Here is a 20,474-nt window from a genome sequence, read left to right on the forward strand (position 1 = left end):
CCAAAACTGATACACTTGCTTGTATTAATGTTTGTACTAATGTGTTTATAATTTCTTTAACTGAACAGTATGTATTAATTTTCTCTTTTTTTCATGTTGGTAATAAAGAATTTATTTAAAAAAAAAAAAAAAAAGATAAGTCCCCTACAGGGCCCCAAAAGTCCTCTTCTGGGGTGAGCCCCAAACTCCTTCCTCCCCTGAAAAGAAACCATATTGCCATGTTTGTAAAAAGCCTGGCCACTGGAAAAATGATCCCAGTTGCCCCAGGGTTGGCAATAAAGAAAATGTTCCTCCTACCAATACTACCACTCCTCCTGGTACTACCAGTAGTAATCCCCCAGGTGGTGGTAATGCACCCAAAATGTTAGGTGCACTCTCATGGGAACTGAGGTGGACCCTGGTTTGGAAAGGTCCCCCTCACCGGCATCCACCGTCTGTGATGGTGGCATGGGATTTGCCACTTTTACTATGAGTCCCAATACTTTGGGCAAGTACAGACAGGAGCCCCTAATCAATGGTCAGAAGGCGTTGGCATTCAGGGACACAGGGGCTAGTGTCACCATGGTGACAGGGAAACTAGTCCCCCCTCAACAGCTTTTACCTGAGTTCAAGTACCAGGTGACTAACATTGATGGTATCAGGACAGATCACCCCATGGCCATAGTCAATCTCAGCTGGGGAGGGGTCACTGGCCCAAAGAGAGTGGCAGTGTCCCCAAACTTGCCTGTAGATTGTCTGATGGGCAATGACCTGGAAATTTCAGCCTGGGCTGAAGTTGAATACCAGGCCCATTTAAGGATGTTAGGCCTCCCTGAGAGAGTTGATGGGGCTCTGAGGGCCACAGCCCAACCCCAGGGAAATTGTTGAGTGATGGAGCACGAAAGAATGGCCCACTCTCCTCTCCAAGAGAGCACAAGGGATGAAGACAAATCTTCTTCCCCCCCAGGCTATAGGTAAGGGTCAGCCTCTTCAGGGAACTGATCCTACCCCTAGTGAAGGAACTGCCCCAGAGGTAGTCAGGCCTGGCCAAGGTGGTACCCAGTCTGGAGCAGGTAACCTGCCTCTCTCTACTCTGCCTCAGTCAGCCCAGGGTTGCAGAGGTCAGTGAGGTCAGTGGACCCCACAGGCCCCCATGTCCAGAGGAACACCCCCATCAGCAGATTAGGGGCACCCAGTCTAGAAGCTCTAGCCAGGTGAAAATTCCTAAACACACTGAGGGATCCCCCTTACCCCTGTGTACGGACCTCCCCCAGATGGACTCTGTTGGGCAAAGGCAAACCTGGGACCAAAAGGTTCCAAACCTGCCATGTCCCCCCAGTGTTCCAACCAAAGGGACCCAACCCCCAGCTGTAAACAGCCAAAGGTTGACCCTTAGGGCCAGATACAACTCAGTCATGTAATGAAAGGCCTCCATGGTGACCAGTGATCTGAGGAAGCGGAGACCAACTTTATTAGGGCCTCACTTCTCTACTCAGCCACCCCACCAACCTTTTACTTTGCCAATACACACTACAGGTAGTAACTCCAAATTGTGGAGATCATCCCATTACTTTGGGGTTAGGGATTGCTTAATGGACCATAAGGCAGGGGGTATCCATGCTAGTGCAGGTTCTTCCTTATATGGCCACTTAGTCAATAAAGGCTCAACTGGCCAAGGTTAGCCTTATCTCCTTTCGTTTGGGGTTTTTTTTCCCTTGGATTCTGGGGTACCCTTATAATTCCCTAGTTTATGGTATACTATGTACCCAGGGCATAGGCACCCCAGAGGCCTACCAGAAGCTGCAGCATTTATTATGCCACCCCTGGGAAGCCTTCCAAAATGACACAACAGGACTGCTGCAGCAGCCTGTGTACAGTAGTGCATGCACCCCTTACCGAGCTATAGGTTCACTATATCTCTCCATATCACTGCACATATAAACCTATGTCACCCCTTTGGCAGGCCTTACCAATTCTGAAGGCAGGGTGCTGGGTTTTATGTGAGAGGGTGCCCATGCTTGAGCAGAACCCCTCTGCAGCCTTCCGAACCTTTATTACGGGGTTGTTTGTGATGCAGCCAAACTATATACTCTTAGGTGCATTATAACCAAATGGTAAATGCTAACTTTGGAATGGCTGCATGTAAACATGTCGTGTTTTGTGTCAAACACCTTGGAATCATACCCCCACACCAGTAACTGGCGGGGGGGGTATGATCCCACCCTTCTAGAGGGAGAACCATGACAGCATCGGTATACCCGCTACCAGCTAACAGAGCCCTGGCATCACAAAATGGATGCTGCGAGCCACAGACATGTGTCTGCCCTCCTGCTGCTGGATGAAACTCCGTCAGGAGAGGCCTGGACAATAGGTTTCCTGTCACAGGGAGGTGTGACCACCTCCAAGACAGGCTTTAGTGTATTGGGGCTGGGTGGGTGCACTCCAAGAGTGCTTTGAAGTCTGCCCTGGGGGCACATTTGGTGTCCCTGTGCATAGTCCAGCTCATACCGGTTGCAGGGGCTACAAGGCCCTGCTCTGGCGTGAAACTGGACAAAGGAAATGGGTGTAGCTACCCCTCTTTCCTGACCCTCCCATAGGTGGGTCCCTAGAGTGTCCCACCCCTTCCTTGGGTATAAGATAGGAACCCCTGGCTACAGGACTAGAGATTTACCTGGACGAAACTCTGATACATAATCCCGGAACTTCGACAATCTACAAGGCGCTAGATGACTGAAGAATCTCCCTTGGAGTAAAGGAGTAACTCCCCTGCAAGGCAGGCACTTAAGACGCATCTGACCGGTTTGCATCTCCGAAGCTCCCGCCAGACTCCGAAGAATTTGCACACAGGAGGTGGGTTTCCAGACTCCCCAGAGGCCGACCCGAGCTCCCAGCAAAGCTGAGGCCCGTAGCCCTCGTGGGGACAGTGGAACCGGAACCCCTGGACACCGTGCACATTTGCTAGTGTATATGCTTCTCGTCAATCCTTGAGGCTGTGCTTTGGGCTACTTGTAGTCCACACTCTGAGCAGTGTTTCCACCGAAGATTACTGGCCTACACTCACCGAGTGTCCCGAGGGCTGGTATTGTGTGATTCCTCTCGTGGTCTCTTCGCGATCCCTGGTCCGTCGACTGATGGGTCCCTGTGAAGGCAACTCTAACTCTGATTGGGCTTACCTGGTTGCTCCAGACATGCCCCGACTTTCCATCACTTGGGGAGTCCTCAGGACCTTGCTGGTCCGCACCGAAGCATCTTTTCTCTTCTTGTGTGGGTTGCTGTTGCCAAGGCTTGTTGGGTTCAATCTGAGCACCGACACCGCAGCATTCGACATCCTTCGTGGGACAGCTTGAATCCAGCTCCTGGTCGTCGTCGATGCCTCCTGGTCCTCGTGGCTGCAGAGTCAAGCTTCTGCTCTTCGCACCTGACACACCTGGGCATTCGTCTATCGTGCCCCTGGTCACTGGCAAGTGACCCAGACTCTATCCCCTCTGCTTTCAGGTTGTTCTGATCTTCCATCCAGGCTTGGAACACACCGGACACTTTTCTTCTTCCCGGCAGCAGCACTTTGCAGCAGGTCGCCATTGAAATCAATGATGATTCCCGATACCATTTGGCACCTATGCACCCGGCTTCCCTGGGTGAGGTAACTCGAGTACTCCGGTCCTCTCCTAAGTGTAGTAAACCTTTAAAAGTCCAACCGCGACTTTCCCATAGAATAGTACGGGGCTCGCAGCTGTGTTCTCACACTGCACACGTCCCCCGTAGGTCTCCTGTTTCCAGTGCTTAATTTGTCAAATATGAAGTGCAGGTGCTAAAATGTTTGTCGGAGGCTACACCTACTTTTTTCTGGCTCCACCCACTCCCTCCACTGGCTCCACCCACTTACTCTATTAGCTCCACCTACATCTTCAACTGGCACTGCTAAAAGGGATCCTACTCCTGCCGTCACGTTCAGAATGGTTGGCACTTTACCTTCAGGCTATCTCAGGAATGGGCTGGCGAGGTGAGCTGGCCTCCCTCAAAATGGGGAAAACTCACTTACCCAGATAGGATAAGCAGACCTGTGCCTTGGGTTAAGCAAGGCCTCAAGGGCACTTTTCAGGCAGCATGTAGGCCAGGCCTGTGTTGTTTAATGGTAAGAAGAGTGAAACCACTGCAAGCTATCCCGATTCCCGAGCCTATCCCAGAGATGCTGTGCTGGCAGGGATTCTTTGTCGAGCTTCCTGCAACAGCTGTGTGTTGTAGCTACTACTAGGTGTAGTGAGGGATAACTTTCCATCTATGTTCGGGCGTGAGCACCTGTGCAGACTTATTTAACACATCAAACTTACACATTTGAAAAATAAACTTCAATGTAATGACATTCCGGAGTAGGAATCCAAGGCCTAATGTATTATAGATAATTTGGTGTTTTGTTGCAGGCCACAGTAGAGAAATATTTTTTCTATGCAGCAAAATACATTTTCACCACAACCCTGTTGTAAGTCCTAAAACTTAGAAACATCGTTCAGAGATGTTGAACTATCACAGATCTGTAACGCCCTGTTTGGGAGCATAATAGCAGAGTCCTCAGTATTCTCTCTCTTACTCGCTTCTATTTTTCTCTCTTACCCGCACCCCCATGTCTACCTCTAACTCTGATTGTCTCTACGTTCGCTCTACCTGCTATCCCTCCTTCAACACCCTGACTTTCTATATATCTTTCCTTCTCTCCTCACCCATCTCTTGCTCCGTCATCTCTCTCTCTTGGGATCTGACCTCACAGCTCACCCCTCTTTACCTCTGTCTCTCTCTCTCTCTGCTGCCTACCCTTTACTCCCTACCCTCTTAGAAGTTCGCTCGGGAGTACATATCAGCCGGAAGGCAATTTCTTACTGGGAACATGGCTACGTGCAATATGATCAATCACTGTCCTTGGTGGATATGTTTTTGGGAAGAGGTTGGCTTGGAGCCATAGTTATACACTTCAGTGATTACAATTTAGACAGCGCAACTGTCTAACTGTCGCTGCTAAAAATGATGAAGGTAATTTGTTACAAATGAAACACACTGGGGGTGGTCAGACATGAGAAGAGTGTGGAAAGGGACCAGTAAGTATGCGGCCTCAGGCAGAGCGAGGAAGAATTTAAACAGAGGAGAAGATGGTCTTTTGAGGATAGCATGGTCTCAGAGAGCACTTGCACGCAGCAACAGCATGGTAGAGGAATTCTCTTCGGATGGTGTGCATTTGTCTTTCATGGCAAATAAGCGTATCTGCTGAATTTAAGAGAAAAGGTGGTAAGCATCTAGGGGAAGAACTTGTGGTGCTAGAAGGATCAGTGATGGTGGGTGATTTTATGTTGTGGTGGGGCAGGAAAACACTTGATCGGGGTTTCCTGGTTGTCTAAGCATTGTGAAGGTCTAACCAGCCCAGCGGGTGTGAGGGGAGTAAACAAATAAGACACCTCAGAAGGTGCAGGGGCAAGAGATTGAAAGTTATGAAAACTGTGTGTGGCCTGGTATAGGTGGATACATGAATGAAGCGGGATTAGGGGTGATAGATGGTATAAGTTGCAGTTGGTGGAGAAGGTTTGTAACACCACAAGTTTCAAGAGTCGGGTGGTTAATAAGAGCATTAATAAGAGCACAATTTGTGTAAGTGAAGTGGGGTATTTTGTTGTTGTATTGGAGTTATTGTGTTACCTTGCAGACAGCACAGCTCTACTAATAAGGCAGTCTTTACTCTTTTTGTTATTTATTGATTCTGGTAATTTTCTGCTTCTCGCCCGATATACTACTGCCTCACAGTACTATTCAGTTGGGCAACTTGGGTGCCTGGGCGTTCAGTAGGATGTGCCTAAAGAGGAAGTTACCTGTTTGTCAATGACAGGCAGTAGTCTCTCTAACATCACAGCAAGACTTAATCTGTCTTCCAATAACAGACATCTCTCAGCTAGTGTTGAAGGTGTCGCCTTGCAGTAACAGGGGTCTCATATAATTGCAGGTTGCACCGTATGGTAACTTGTAACCGCACATATCCAGGGCAGGGCTAGGATTTGTGCGGATTTATCGCGACATCCGCATCGCCAGGTTCAATTCCAGCTGGTGAAACGTGGAGCAGTTTATCGGGGAAGTATGCAAAGAAAATCCCAGGACCTGCGGTGTTTGCCTGCGCTAAATACCAAAATAGGAATGTAATGTAGTGCCCCAGTTTATGGGCAAAACTAGGCTATCATTGTTGCGCAAAATAAAATCCGACAACACCTTTGTGTGTAATATATTTGGAAAATTATCGAACAGGCCATCGAGGCACACCCAACAATGGGCCTCTCAGAGTTGTGTTATAATAAGTAAAATCTTCAGTGGCACCGCAGTGAGGAGTCTCCCACAGAAGTGCTCAAGACTGCAGCTGTATCAGGGACAGCGACGTGCCCACCTGCCTCTCAAACGGAGTTAAAGACGTCTCGCCGCCAAGTTTTTGGGCCAGCGAGCTCAAACTCCTCTTTAATAAAATTCTTTTGGAGCGCATTCCATGTGCTTGAGTCAATTATTTCAGTCAAGATTTATTTGTGACGCGCACGCCTCAGAAATTCGGATGACCGACGGAGTGTTATTTTACAGGACCGACTGACCATCATCATCAGATTATGATTTTAGTAACTCGTAGACGCATAAATAATTGTTTTTGTACCCTGCCATCGAGGCACCCGTAACTAAGTATTGTCCAACGAGCGCCTCAGAGAGCCGAGTGTTGCGCTCGTTTACGAATGAACAGAAACAGCAGTCAATGTACCCTTAATTTAATTCCACAAAAAGGGAAGTTTTAAATGTTCACTGTTTCCGTTGCTGTATAATAAGAAATATTCACAAAGGTAAATGGTGAGCTAAATGGATGTGCTGGCGGAAAGAAAACAAAGCTGGTTAGGTAATTGCCTTTCAATTATTACCCCTGTGTCTACTAATTGTCATGCTCTGGTAATTTGGCGTCATAAAAACTGTAAGGCCTTCATTTCCTGAAATCCCTTTTCAGGGAGGATGGTGCTTCCAGCGTGGCTGTGATATATTCGCTGTCACAAACCTTTCTCCAGGAATCGCATATTTCGCGTGCAAGGGTTAAGTATAACAGACCAGTCATTAATGGAATGGGTGAGACTTCAGCTAACCCTTTGTGTTGGGAAGGGGAGTGAAACACTTACATGATAGACCTTAGTGCGTTTCACAGAATTGCTCCCAGCAGTGGAGTCTCAGAACTTTTTTCAAAGTGGCCAACTCCAGGCTCTTCTACCTTTGAGGATATCTTCATCCCCTAAAACCAGACGGGGTGCAGGTCACCACGGGTCATCCTCGACGACGTTGGGCAGCCAGCCTCTGCAGGCATCGCCGCATCGATCAGCCAGTAGTACAGTACTGTGACTATCTGTGAAATAAATCTGCGCATGCCACCGCGCGCTGCGCACACAGCCCCTGCCCCCTTCAGAAGAACCAAAATCCAGCCCGCCCAAATAAATCAGACCCGCCCACCGTCAAGTGGCAACACTGCAACAGTCAACTCAACACTGCACTGAACTAAGGCCCGCGGCCCGCGGCAACATATATATTAATTAATGAATCTTCGCTTGGGCTCAGGCAGCCTCACTGCCTCAGGGCAGGCTAAGCAGTTTGACTCACACTCGGGAGACGTGACCACGCTGTGGCTGCACCGAGTACAGTAAGGTACATTTTAAAAGACATCAATGTGTGACAAGCGCAGCAGATGCGTAGACCCGGCCCTGATAATTAAGTGCCGGTGCTAAGCACCGGAAAGCACCGGCACAAATTAAGCACTGCTTGTCAGGAAAGCTGGCCTGGTTTGGAATGCTTTGCCCTTGGCGTTGCGGAGCATTCAGGATCATGTGATCTTCAAGAAAAAGCTTAAAACCTTCCTTTTTTAGCTGCCCCTCTGGTACACTTTTCCTTTTATCTGCACGTGCCGGGACACTCTGCCGAGTAGCTGAGCGCAATATAAAATTATATAACATAACATATGTTGAACATCTGCAGATCCCCAAATACCTGTCCCGTATATCGCTGTTGAAATGCATTTGGATTCATAAATAGCTAGTAACTCAGGGACAGGTCTACAGCGTAGTTTCCTTGAGAAATGAATAACCGCACCTATTGCTCTTGAAAACATTAATTTTCTTGCCTGCGTAGCCGCATTCCAAGACCCTGTCCGCTCAAAGTTAATCCCCAGTTAGGAGAACTTACCAGTGCTTTCGATTTTATTATTATTATTAAAAATGTCACATTTTTTTCTCATTTTTTTTCCACAGCTCATAGTATATGTCTTACTGATATTTACTTTTAAACCCCTATCTTGCATATAATTAACATAGTTAGTGACAGTTCTTTGTAAGCCTATTTGGGTCCGCGCCATGATAACTGCGTCGTCCACATAAAGTAAGATGGGGACGGAGTATTTTTGATGATCGGATAGTCCTGCCGGTGTTCAATCAAATATTGGCCAAGACTATTAATATATATAGAAAAGAGGAAAGGGGCAAGTATACAACCTTGCCTCACTCCCTTTCTTATACGAAACTTAGCTGAGCACTCCCCCTGCCTCCCGTAACGAACCCTTGCCCCTGCCTTTCTGTACAATTCCTTGATAAATAAAAGCAAAGGTGGATCAACCTCCATATCTTTGGGGACACTCCACAGCTTTTCATGTTTTACGCAGTCAAACGCTGAACTAAGGTCAACGAATGACAGGAAAAGTTTTCCCCCCTTTGCTAATGTTTATTTGCCTAAAATCAGGGTTAAATTAAGTCCTTGCTCAATCGTACCAAGCGCTGCTCGGAACCCATATTGCAGGTCGGATTACACTCCGATCTCTTCGGCCCATGATTGTAATTTGTTTTGAATTACCCTCCCAACTACTTTCAGGAGGGAATCTAACAGGGAGAATGGACGAGAGCGCCATGGTTCATTTCTAGCCCCCTTTTTAAAAATGGGGATCACTATTGCGTCCGACCACGTGGGAATAAAGCCCTGTCGGCGGCAGCTAATGAAGACATTAGTTAAAAGTGGGGCCCACAGCTCAATATTAGTTTTATATACGTCCACAGGGACGCAATCCGGCCCCGGTGCTTTACCAGATGCACTCTCATTTATGGCCCTGGTAACTTCCTCTAGAGAAAAACCAATATCTATAGGAAATACTCTAGTCTGTACACTATCATCGGTCGGCATAGCTACTGCGGGTGCCTCGTTTTGTCCAATGGTCTCATCATCAGTGGCCTGAAAAATATTCGACCCACTTATCCTCAGTAATGGCGAAATCTACAATATCAGTGTCCCTTTTAGCAAAAAAAGGTGCATTCACCGCTTTCCAAAAGCCATTGTTATCCTTCCTTAAGCATTCCTGGTGTAGCGTCTGCCAGGACTCTAATCTTAAATGTGCCTTTCGCTTTTTTATCGCCTGCCTATATATAATTCTAGCCTGTCTCATTTCCTCTCTATTTCTAATATCCCTATGTAATACTGTCTTCAAGTGGGTGTGGGCCTTACTGCATTCTCTATCAAACCAGCCCTGTGTCTTGTGCATTCCCTGTTTCTGCTCCCTCGTTAATAATTCCTGTACCTCGCCGGTAATTTTAAGGAAGGCATTTAGAACTTCTTCGTCATCCCTTTCCTCAGAAAGACAAGCTTCAAATTCGTCTCTGGACCTATTTACAAGTTGCTTAATAAAAGCCACAGGATCCACATTAGCCCAGTTTAGGGAATACCCGTCTATACTAGAAAGATTAATATTAAAAGTATAGTGTATGTCCTTATTATTCTTCAAACTATCCGACCTCTCTAAATGAAGACCATGCTGATTGGATAATGATCACTCATTATGATACCATGGGTTTCAAAAGTGTGGACATTGCAGGAGTACCTATTTGACATTAAGACATAGTCGATAATTGAATTGCAACACCTACCATTAAAGGTAGGCTCAAAGGGTACCAAGGGAGTACACAATTTGTTGGCATATCCCAAATCAAACTGAAAGACAATTTCATTTAACAGGTGTTACATGTGCAAAATGGGCCAGCATATCTTCTTTATCTTTACCTAGGCCACAAATGCCCCGTTGTCTGTGTTCTGCATCATTCAGAAACTCTGTCCATCACCACCCCCCTTTTTCCAAAATCGATTTTATCCACACTCAGTGTGGGAGGGTATGCTCAGACGTGAGTCCCTTGCTCATTGCACCATCAGGATTCAGGAAAGCCGGGCCGACGAAGGCTGTGATGCCAGAAACCGGTCCCCGGAAGCTTGTTTCCTTCCCAGTATAAGAATTGGCTTGGTAGTTTGGTTTGCCCTGTTCCCATCATGCACTGGGACAGGTACAGACTAATTTGCATGTAGCCAGGTTCTGAGCTGGGATGGTGCAGTGAGCTAAAAAACGGTGATGGATTAAAACCATGATCTCTTGACTTGGTAAGAGTATTCTGCATCATTCAGAAACTCTGTCCATCACCACCCCCTTTTTCCCAAATCGATTTTATCCACACTCAGTGTGGGAGGGTATGCTCAGACGTGAGTCCCTTGCTCATTGCACCATCAGGATTCAGGAAAGCCGGGCCGACGAAGGCTGTGATGCCAGAAACCGGTCCCCGGAAGCTTGTTTCCTTCCCAGTATAAGAATTGGCTTGGTAGTTTGGTTTGCCCTGTTCCCATCATGCACTGGGACAGGTACAGACTAATTTGCATGTAGCCAGGTTCTGAGCTGGGATGGTGCAGTGAGCTAAAAAAACGGTGATGGATTAAAACCATGATCTCTTGACTTGGTAAGAGTATTCTGCATCATTCAGAAACTCTGTCCATCACCACCCCCTTTTTCCCAAATCGTTGTCTGTGTTGGCACAAGAAGCAGTTAAAATCACCGCCCCAGATAATACACATATCACCAGACATTTTGTCTTCTAGATTACTCAGTGTTTGGCATAAGTTTGTTAACACACTCGTAGTCTGAGTTTTGGGGATATTGTTATAGAAGTTGATTAACGCTGTACCATTTCCTCCTCCCATGTTCATTAATAGGACCTGGTAATAATCAGTCTCGATTAAGGGTTTCGAATTGACCACCCCTGCCGTGTTAGAGACATAAATACATAGTCCCCCTTTGTTGCGCCCCTGTTCGCTGATAATTGCCGGTGTATGGAAAGTTCGAAAACCATTGATATGTTTTTCCTCAACGGACCAGGTTTCTTGTAGACAGATTATGGAATATTCTTCTACAAAAGTTAACCACTGAGGGTCACTCACTTTAGTGGATAAACCCGCAATATTCCAGAAGAGTATATTGCATGCCTCGACTGGGATCTTAGTAGTCGCGTCTCCGTAGCTGTTGTCCAACCCGTGGTTGGTATTGCATCGTGGTTAGAGCTAAGTTCAGGATTGCCTTCAGAATTAATGAGGTTTTTATCTGTGTCCACACCGACAGTAATAAGATCAAGACACAAATTGCAATCTATCCCATTTTCAGACAGAATATCTTGACCACGGTCCTGCTCATATGAGGTATCCCCGGGAGCGGTAAAGATTCCAGCCTCATTTGGCCATCCCCCCTCGAATCCTGTATTCTTGGTCAATCTAGGTCTTCCCGAGTGGTCAACAGATCAAAACGATTATAAAGCGGGACGTTACATCATCTCATTATGTCAACGTAGGGATCCCTTACGTGGCTTTTATAATGATTCACAGCTGGGGGCGGATAAAAAGCACTTAGAGATAAGACATTAATTTCAATATAATTAAAATGTGTATTCCCTACTCTAGTAAGAACTGCATGCACTAACGTAGGATTACTGAAAGTCAAAAAATACAATCCCCCAGGAGGGTTTTTCGGCCCTTACCCACCCATGTAACCCGTGTAACCATTTTAAATGTTTTAAATAATGCCTCAGACAGACCGGATTTTTTTCATAACCAATAAAGAGATTTATTTCGAAAGCCCTCCCATGATTCGTGCACCGATATGTGTAGTGCTGGGACATTGGCTAGAATTACTATGTATGGGGTAGCAGCCGGCGGTATATCGAGATAGTTATATTCTGAATTCTCTGGGGGTACCCTAGTCCCGATTGGGTGTCCCCCTGAACTATTATTAGGTCCTTTCTTCTCTATTAAAGGCTTATTATGGTCATTATTAGCTAGCAATGTATTACCGGGAAGAGTTGATCTATGAGTGGGCGGTCTGGTTACATCATACATGATATCTTAAAGTTTCTGCGGGTCTGGTCCTAGTGGTATGGGTCCCTACCTGTGGGATTGAGGGTGAACTACGGGGATGATTGTCAATGCGTTGCGTATTCACCCCCCCTGCGATAACCCTATTATCTCTGTAGGAAGGTGGAATCTGTCTATATGGTTGGCCCCACTTTTTTCTGGTGTTTTGCTGGTTTACGACTTAGTTGGACTGGGACCCTGCCATCCAGGGCCCCAGCCTTTCTGCTTTCTCTGTAAAATGGTTTCCATGTACATTAGGTACATTTTTAATTGGATTCTGGAGTGCCTTATAAGCCCCTAGTATATGGTATACTATGTACCTAGGGCATAGGTACCTCAGAGGCCTAACAGGGGCTGAAGCATGTATTATGCCACCCCTGGGAAACACTCCAAAATGGCACCACAGGTCTGCTACTGCAGCCTGGGTAAGGTGGTGCTTGCACCCCTTACAGTGGTATAGGCTACCTATATCACTACCATTGCACACACATATAAAACCTATAAGTCACTCCTATGGCAGGCCTTAACAATCCTGAAGGCAGAGTGCTTGGTTTTTAAGTAAGAGGGTGCCCCTGCATGAGCAGAACCTCTCTGCAGTGCTCGAAGTACCTCCTCTGATGCGGTTTGTGGTGCAGCCTGACCATATACTCTTAAGTGCATTATAACCTCGCGGTAAATGCTAACTTTGGGATGGCTGCACGGAAACATGTCGTGTTTGGTGTCAAACGCTTTGGAATTCTACCCCTCCTGCCAGTTCTGGTGGCGGGGGTAGCATTCCACCCTTCTAGAGGGAAAGACATGTTCACCCTGGTCTAACCCGGTAGGACTTTCTACAGCCCTGGCATCACAAAATGGATGCCACTGCCACAGACACGGGTCTGGCCTCCTGCTGCTGACCGAAACTCTGGCAGGGGAGGCCTGGACAATAGGTTTCCTGTCGAGGGGAGGTGTAACCACCTCCCCAGACAGGCAGATGTGTATTGGGGCTGGACGGGAGCACTCTCTGGTGCTTTGAAGTCCTGCACTGGGGGCCCACTTGGTGTCCCTGTGCATAGTCCAGTTCAAACCGGTTGCAGGGGCTACCTGCCCCTGCTCTGGCATGAAACTGGACAAAGGAAATGGGTGTAACCACCCCTCTTTCCAAACCCTCCCATAGGTGGGTCCCCAGAGTATGTCCAACCCCCATACTTTGTATAAGTATGGGAACCCAGTCCTTGCGACTTTAGATTACCCTGGACAAAACTCTGCAATATATATCCTGGACCTTCGACGTTCTACTTTGCTTAGAAGACTGAAGAAATCTCCCTTGGGGTCAAGGAGTGACTCCCCTGCTTGGCAGGCATCAAAGTAGCAACTGACTGGTCTGCATCGCTGAAGCTCCCCCCAGACGCTGAAGTCTTTCCATCACCAGAGGTGCATTGCCAGACTTCCCCGAGGCTACCCTGAGTCCACAGCAAAACTGAGGCCCGTGGCTATCGTGGGTGACGTGGAACGGTGACACCAGGACACCGTGAACTTTTGCAACACCATTATCTTCCTGTTCTTCCTCGAAGTTGTGCTTTGGGCTCCGAGTAGCCCAGCCTTGAGCATCTCCTGTACCGAAGATTTCTGGCCTCCACTCCACGAGTGACCCGTGGGCCAGTTTCAAGTGCGACCGCTTGAGGCTCCTTTGCGATCACTAGCCTGTTGGCTAGTGGGTCCCCACGAAGGCAACTCCTCTTCTGATTGGGCTTTCCTGGTTGCTCCAGACGTGCCCCGACTTACCCTTGCTGGGTGAGTCCCTCAGACCTTGCTGGTCTGAACCAATGTCCTTTCTCTGATTCCAAGTGACTTGCCGTTGCCAAGGCTTGTTGGGTCCAATCTGGTCGTCGACACCGCAGCACTCGACAGACTTCATGGGGCAGCTCGAATCCCGCTCCTGGTTGTCATTGGCGCCTCCTGGACCTCGTGGCTGAAGAGTCAAGACACCCATCAACTCACCTGAAGCACCCGACATCTGTGGGCATTGGTCCATCCTGCCCTCGGTCACTGGCTAGTGACCCAGACTCTGTCCCCTCTTCTTTCAGGTTCCTTCCATCCTAGACCCAGGATTGGACCGCTTCGGACACTTCTCCTCTTCACGGCAGCAGCACTTCTGCGCCAGCTCCCATTGAAATCGACGACGCAACCCGACACCAAAAGACACCTATGCACCCGGCTTCCCTGGGTGAGGTAACACGAGTACTCCGGTGCTCCCGTGGGTGCTAGCCCTAGAACTTCCTAAGTCCAAAAGGGTTTGGTCCTGACTCATTTCTAAGTGTCCCTAATCTTTAAATTTCCAACGGCGACATTGCCCATAGAAGCTAACGGGAACCCACGGCTGTGTTCACACACTGCACACGGCCCCTGGGGTCCCCTGTGTCACTACCTTGGGTGGTTCCTTGGGGTCCCAGCGATTCTACAGGCTGTAGGCCTTGTGTCTAGTTCAGTCGTGGTTCTTATACCGCTTTATTGGTATATGGTTTGGTACGCCCCTAGGGGCCAAACGTGTATTTGTGCTATTACTGTTGATTGCTAACTTGTAAATTAAGTACTTCGAACTCCAGTCTCATAAAGAGAGTAAAGGGGTGTGTTTTATCTTAAATACATATATTTTAAATATATACCTGGAGTGGTTGTCCTTTCATGTGGTCATTCAAGAGATTATAGACTGGTAAAACAAGCTGCTTTACATTCCTTCAAGACTTAGCCTGAAGGCTGCTCTCCATAGCTACCACTAGGATAGCTTTCAATAAAGGTTGTCTTTAACCTATCACCATAAGGGGCTGTTTGGACTTCTACAAGGTGCCCATTATAACTAGTGGACAGCATGTACCAGGCCAACTTCTCACAATCTCCTCTTAAACACCCCTCTATATTAGCTACTCTGTCTATTAATTTCCCTACAGCACCAACCACATACCTATACAGGTCATCAATTTTCCTCGAGATATTTTCCATTATAATGGTTTGACCCTCAATTTGCATGTTCACAGAGGGTCTCCCTGCGCTAACAGAGCTTCTAGGTACGGCTGGTATAGATTGTTTACCCATATTCTTCCTTTTCTTAGGTAACAACTTTTTGCTTGGGCTCACCGGGCTCTTCCCAGCAGGATTTACAGCTTGTATCCCCTCCAAAGCATCAGGATTCTTGCAGCGTTTCGAGGGTGGTTGGGAATCATCCTCTGGGTCACTCACATATATATGATCTGATGTCTCCTGTATGCACCCATTGTGAGCCCCTCACATACTGCAGTGCCAGATTTATTGGGAGAGCTAACACGTGTATTACTATTACTTCTCGTAAAGGTGCCTAGCCTCCCTTGAGTCAGAGTCTCTTCTACAGTGTTTATTTGCTCCTCAATGGCCCCCATAGCACCAGTCAAATAGGTCATCAGGGATTTTTGACCTCCCGTTTTTAGGGCTGAGGTGGCTGGGTGGCCTGTCTTCCTTTTACCCATTACTATATAGTAGCTTAATAGTCAGGTGGGGGGAGTCAGGAATCCCAAGCACGCACCAATAACGAACAAATGTCCGACCCACCTTAGGGAAGTGGCCCAGCCCCGCCTCTGGCGGTCTATGACGGGCTAAGACGGGCTAAGACGGGCCCATCTTGACCCGGCTGAGCACAGGCACGCCTCGCGCTGCGGGACCGCCGGTGATCTTTTGAAACCCCTCCAGGGGCTGGGGGTAAAGTGCTTCGTGCACTCAAGGGCCAGGGATAGCAACAAACAGTCTGCCCCTTGGTTCGGCCCCCCACTCCCCAGGGGGAGGGGGATAGGGGCTGGACCGGGGGCCTCAGTGGAGGCCACCTCCGGGGAGCAGAGCCCGAACACCAAGGACCGGATTGGGTAGAGATAAGGAAAGGGAGACAGGGAAGCGGGACCACCAGAGGATAGGGCTGGTAGTAGGGCTGGGCCAGATCAGCAGTAAATCTAGGGTAGGAATGTGGTAGGGAGGCAGGGGTATTTAAAGGTGGGCACCGGGCACAAGGCCCTCTTTCTCCTGGGAAATTTGTAAAGTTAAGACCCGCCCACCCACCCGCTTAGGAGCAAGAATTGGGGGGGAGGTGGTGGGTCAACAGAGGGGAAATTGTCACAGAGGCATAGCGGACTTGCAAGAGGTCATCGGATGTCAGATGTGAGGGATGGCAACGGATCCGAGACGAATAAAGGTGGTAATGACAAAGCGATCGAAGAGGAATACAAGAAACAGGTTGGGAAGAGGGCACAGACCGCAAATGGGGCAGTCAGGACCCAGTGGGCACTGGCAAGCTCCTCAAGCCCCTTTTTTCTGGTGAACCGGAAGTAAACAATTAATTACGCAACTGAGGGCAGAGCCTGTGGCATGGAAGAAGTGGGGTAACGGTTACCGGGTCACCTTCGCAGAGACAGATAGGGGAACAGTCAACCAGGTTGGCGGGCGGGAAGCACATTGGCTTGCCCAGGTAATAAAGAGGGTAATTATGATGTGTAAAGGATCGCTTGTAAGTTGAAAATGCCTAATAAACTGCGGCCTCAATTCTTCCATAAAAAACACAAACTTGTGGTGGTCTGAATTTATTGGGATTCGGGTGGGGCGACCCTGTGGGGGGTGCCTCTGCTGAGGCTCCAAAGATGATGGCCTCCGTAAACACACCCCATCAAGTAGTGTTGCTCTGGTGACCCTGCATCTTATCTCCCTGGCTCCAGAAAAGAAAAGGCGTTTTTGAAGCAAGGATTACTATGCATGCCTGCTAGCAAGCAGGCTTAGGTGGAACAGGCGTGGCAACTCATTTTATTTGTAATTCACCACAAAAAAATATGATTACTAATGAAGAAAAAGTACAATTGGCTTTGAATTACTATAACATGAAAACATAGATTAAACTCACAAAGATAAAGACTTGAAAGAAAAGTAGTGGCCAATGAAAGATTGCCCACCAGCCTCCCTAAGACTGAGCGAGGGCTTGAAGGGTGCTCATGGACTCAAGCACTGCCCCGTCCCCCGCAGAGCCCTGCAGCACCTGGCGGAAGTGTCCCCATCCCCCTCGCAGAGCCCTCGAGCACCTGGCGGAGTGTCCCCGCGACAGGAAATGACGATCGAGCAGACTCACGGATGCAGAAGGGCCGTTCACAGCCCTCGTGCATTTATGGAAGTGTTTGTCATTTATGATTTGGATTAATTACAAGAGACTTGAGAAACAACCAAACCTACACCAGGCCAGACTTAATCAATCAATCAATCTCGAAATTTGTATAGCGCGCTACTCACCCAGAGGGTCTCAAGGCGCTTGGGGGAGGGGGTCCACTACTGCTCGAACAGCCAGGTCTTGAGTTGCAGACTTACAAACATGGGATGGTGTTAGACGGCCAGGCTTTTTCTGAACTTCGAGAGATCTAAAGGAGATCGAGTGTTTGTGTTTCTCCTGTCACTCCACCGAGAGATCAAACCCGGGCCCTTGAGTGCGGATCGTGACGTCTCTGGTTGTGAGGCCTGCGGTATAGAGTCTTTTTCAACAATTGATGGGTTGTGTGGATTCCGCAGCTGCACCTCTCACTGGCCTAACGAACCTTGAGGGGGCCCCCTGCACGGTACAAGAGGGGCCCCATCCGGGCTCAATCAGGAGCGCTCTGGCCAGAGTGCAGTGCCGAGGGGGCCCCCCTGCACGGTACGAAGAGGGGCCCCATCCGGGCTCAATCAGGAGCGCTCTGGCCAGAGTGCAGTGCCGTGGCCCCCCTGCACGGTACGAAGAGGGGCCCCATCCGGGCTCAATCAGGAGCGCTCTGGCCAGAGTGCAGTGCCGAGGGGGCCCCCCTGCACGGTACGAAGAGGGGCCCCATCCGGGCTCAATCAGGAGCGCTCTGGCCAGAGTGCAGTGCCGGGGCCCCCCTGCACGGTACAAAGAGGGGCCCCATCCGGGCTCAATCAGGAGCGCTCTGGCCAGAGTGCAGTGCCGAGGGGGCCCCCCTGCACGGTACGAAGAGGGGCCCCCTCCGGGCTCAATCAGGAGCGCTCTGGCCAGAGTGCAGTGCCGGGGCCCCCCTGCACGGTACAAAGAGGGGCCCCATCCGGGCTCAATCAGGAGCGCTCTGGCCAGAGTGCAGTGCCGAGGGGGCCCCCTGCACGGTACGAAGAGGAACCCCCTCCGGGCTCAAACAGGAGCGCTCTGGCCAGAGTGCAGTGCCGGGGTCCCCCTGCACGGTACGAAGAGGGGCCCCCTCCGGGCTCAATCAGGAGCGCTCTGGCCAGAGTGCAGTGCCGAGGGGGCCCCCTGCACGGTAGGAAGAGGCGCCCCATCCGGGCTCAATCATTAGCGCTCTGGCCAGAGTGCAGTGCCAGGGGGCCCCCCTACACGGTACGAAGAGGGGGCCACTCCGGGCTCAAACAGGAGCGCTCTGGCCAGAGTGCAGTGCCGAGGGGGCCCCCTGAAGCTTGGGGCCCCCCAGTACCGCGGGGTCCTGTGCTACGCCCCTGGCACCTCCCTAAACGAATGAAATGTGCTCTCGGCTGATGAGTGATGGACACCGGGGAAGGGTTAGCCAGGTCCAGCCAGTGGCCATTGGCCCTAAACCAGGGGCCTGGTGAGCGCGTCAGCATCCTCCAGCAGCATCGACTGGTACAGTCTTGCCCCGGCATTAATGCCCGCATCCCGCCAGAAGCGAGCTGAGGGGCACAGAGGGCTGCAACGCGCGCTCAGCTCAAAACGCATCGGCGCACGAGGTGCAATCATGACTTTAACAGCTCATGTTTGACCCCAGTGTCGGGCGCTAGGGCCTACAATACTTTTTTAGATTCCTAAATGAATTCCAATAATTAGAACTGAACATACAACGTCTCCCAGAAGAGCGTAAGAACAAGGAATTCCAACTTATGGAAGCCAGCATATTGTGGGACATAAAACACTGCATTCGAAATATATTTACTAATGTACGAGATACTTAGACTGCGGTTTGTTTATGTAACACAGACACAAAGAAGCGACGTCTCCTTATCGTAAACACGGTGAAAAAAAGTTTTCCAGAAGTTCTGCCCATCCCTGCGATCTTACACAATTAGTAGAGGAAACGAACCTACCAGTGCTGGGCGGCTGCTGTGGGGGGCAGGGGGCATGGGGAGTGGGCAGGTCTGAGCCCAGCCCTGCAGCCGATGACCCTGGCACCCACGGCTGCAGAGCTGACCCAGGAGCGGCTGATGTCAGGGAGGCTGATGCAGGAGAGGCTGGCACCGCCGATGACCCTGGCACCCACGGCTGCAGAGCTGACCCAGGAGCGGCTGATGCCAGGGAGGCTGGCACCGCCGATGACCCTGGCACCCACGGCTGCAGAGCTGACCCAGGAGCGGCTGATGTCAGGGAGGCTGATGCAGGAGAGGCTGGCACCGCCGATGACCCTGGCACCCACGGCTGCAGAGCTGACCCAGGAGCGGCTGATGCCAGGGAGGCTGGCACCGCCGATGACAGTGGCATCTACGGCTGCAGATCTGATGCCAGGAGAGATTGGCGCCGCCCATGAGGAAGCGATGATGAAGGCACCGTTTCCTCAACCCAGCAGCAGGGTGGGAGGAGCCTATGATGGACAGCAGGTGGGTGGGGGTGGGGGGGGGGGCACTCTACAGGGAAATGCAGGTTCGAAGCTGCGAGCACAAGCTTCGAGTGAAAGTGCTTTTATGACCTGTCTGTACATAGAGCGAATGAAGAGTTACACAGAAATGAAACTTTCACAACGAGGCGCAGCTTCGGGGCTCTGCCCGTCGCTCGCGCCCCTGCTCGTGCCATGGTGAGACATGATGGGTTTGTTATTCTGTCCTGGAAGCGGCACCATCCTGATGCTCGGCCCACAATAGGAAGGAAATGACGGGAGGACTCGGGGGACAGGATGTGTCAGTAACGCGACCCTGGCTGGGCATGTTTGAGACTCGGATGAGGGAAATAAAGTCAAAGAGACTGTGGGGGCAAATGAACATTATATGTGTGCCCAGCACTGATATCCTGCTAACTATACATCATTCACAAAACCTCACACACTCACCTTTGACTGGGTATCAATCGATTTTACAAAAACAACAGTTGATGGACAGAATGCAGAACAATGTCATACATTCACCCCAGTACAGAGCTCTGGGCCTAAATCCATCGTTTCTTTGCTCACCATGCCGTTCCAGTTTGGACCCAGCCATATGCAAATCAGTCTTGACCCTGTGCCCAATGGGAACAGTCCAGCCCGAACTGCCAGGTTAGGTCCTCCCTGGACCAGAAACAA

General features: G+C 49.7%; 1 protein-coding gene across 1 annotated transcript in view; it reads right to left on the reverse strand.

Annotated features, from left to right (window-relative positions):
- The window catches only part of LOC146863581 (uncharacterized), a 205,048-nt gene extending 185,332 nt beyond the window's left edge, over window positions 1-19,716 (reverse strand). Inside the window, 1 exon segment of the mRNA XM_085640887.1 lies at window positions 19,291-19,716. Coding sequence (XP_085497013.1) covers window positions 19,291-19,681 — 391 coding nt within the window. The 5' untranslated portion in view covers window positions 19,682-19,716.
- Window positions 19,717-20,474: the final 758 nt, after the last annotated feature.

The sequence above is a fragment of the Triturus cristatus genome, chromosome 2_1, assembly GCF_964204655.1.
Source record: "Triturus cristatus chromosome 2_1, aTriCri1.1, whole genome shotgun sequence".
Classification (NCBI taxonomy): domain Eukaryota; kingdom Metazoa; phylum Chordata; class Amphibia; order Caudata; family Salamandridae; genus Triturus; species Triturus cristatus.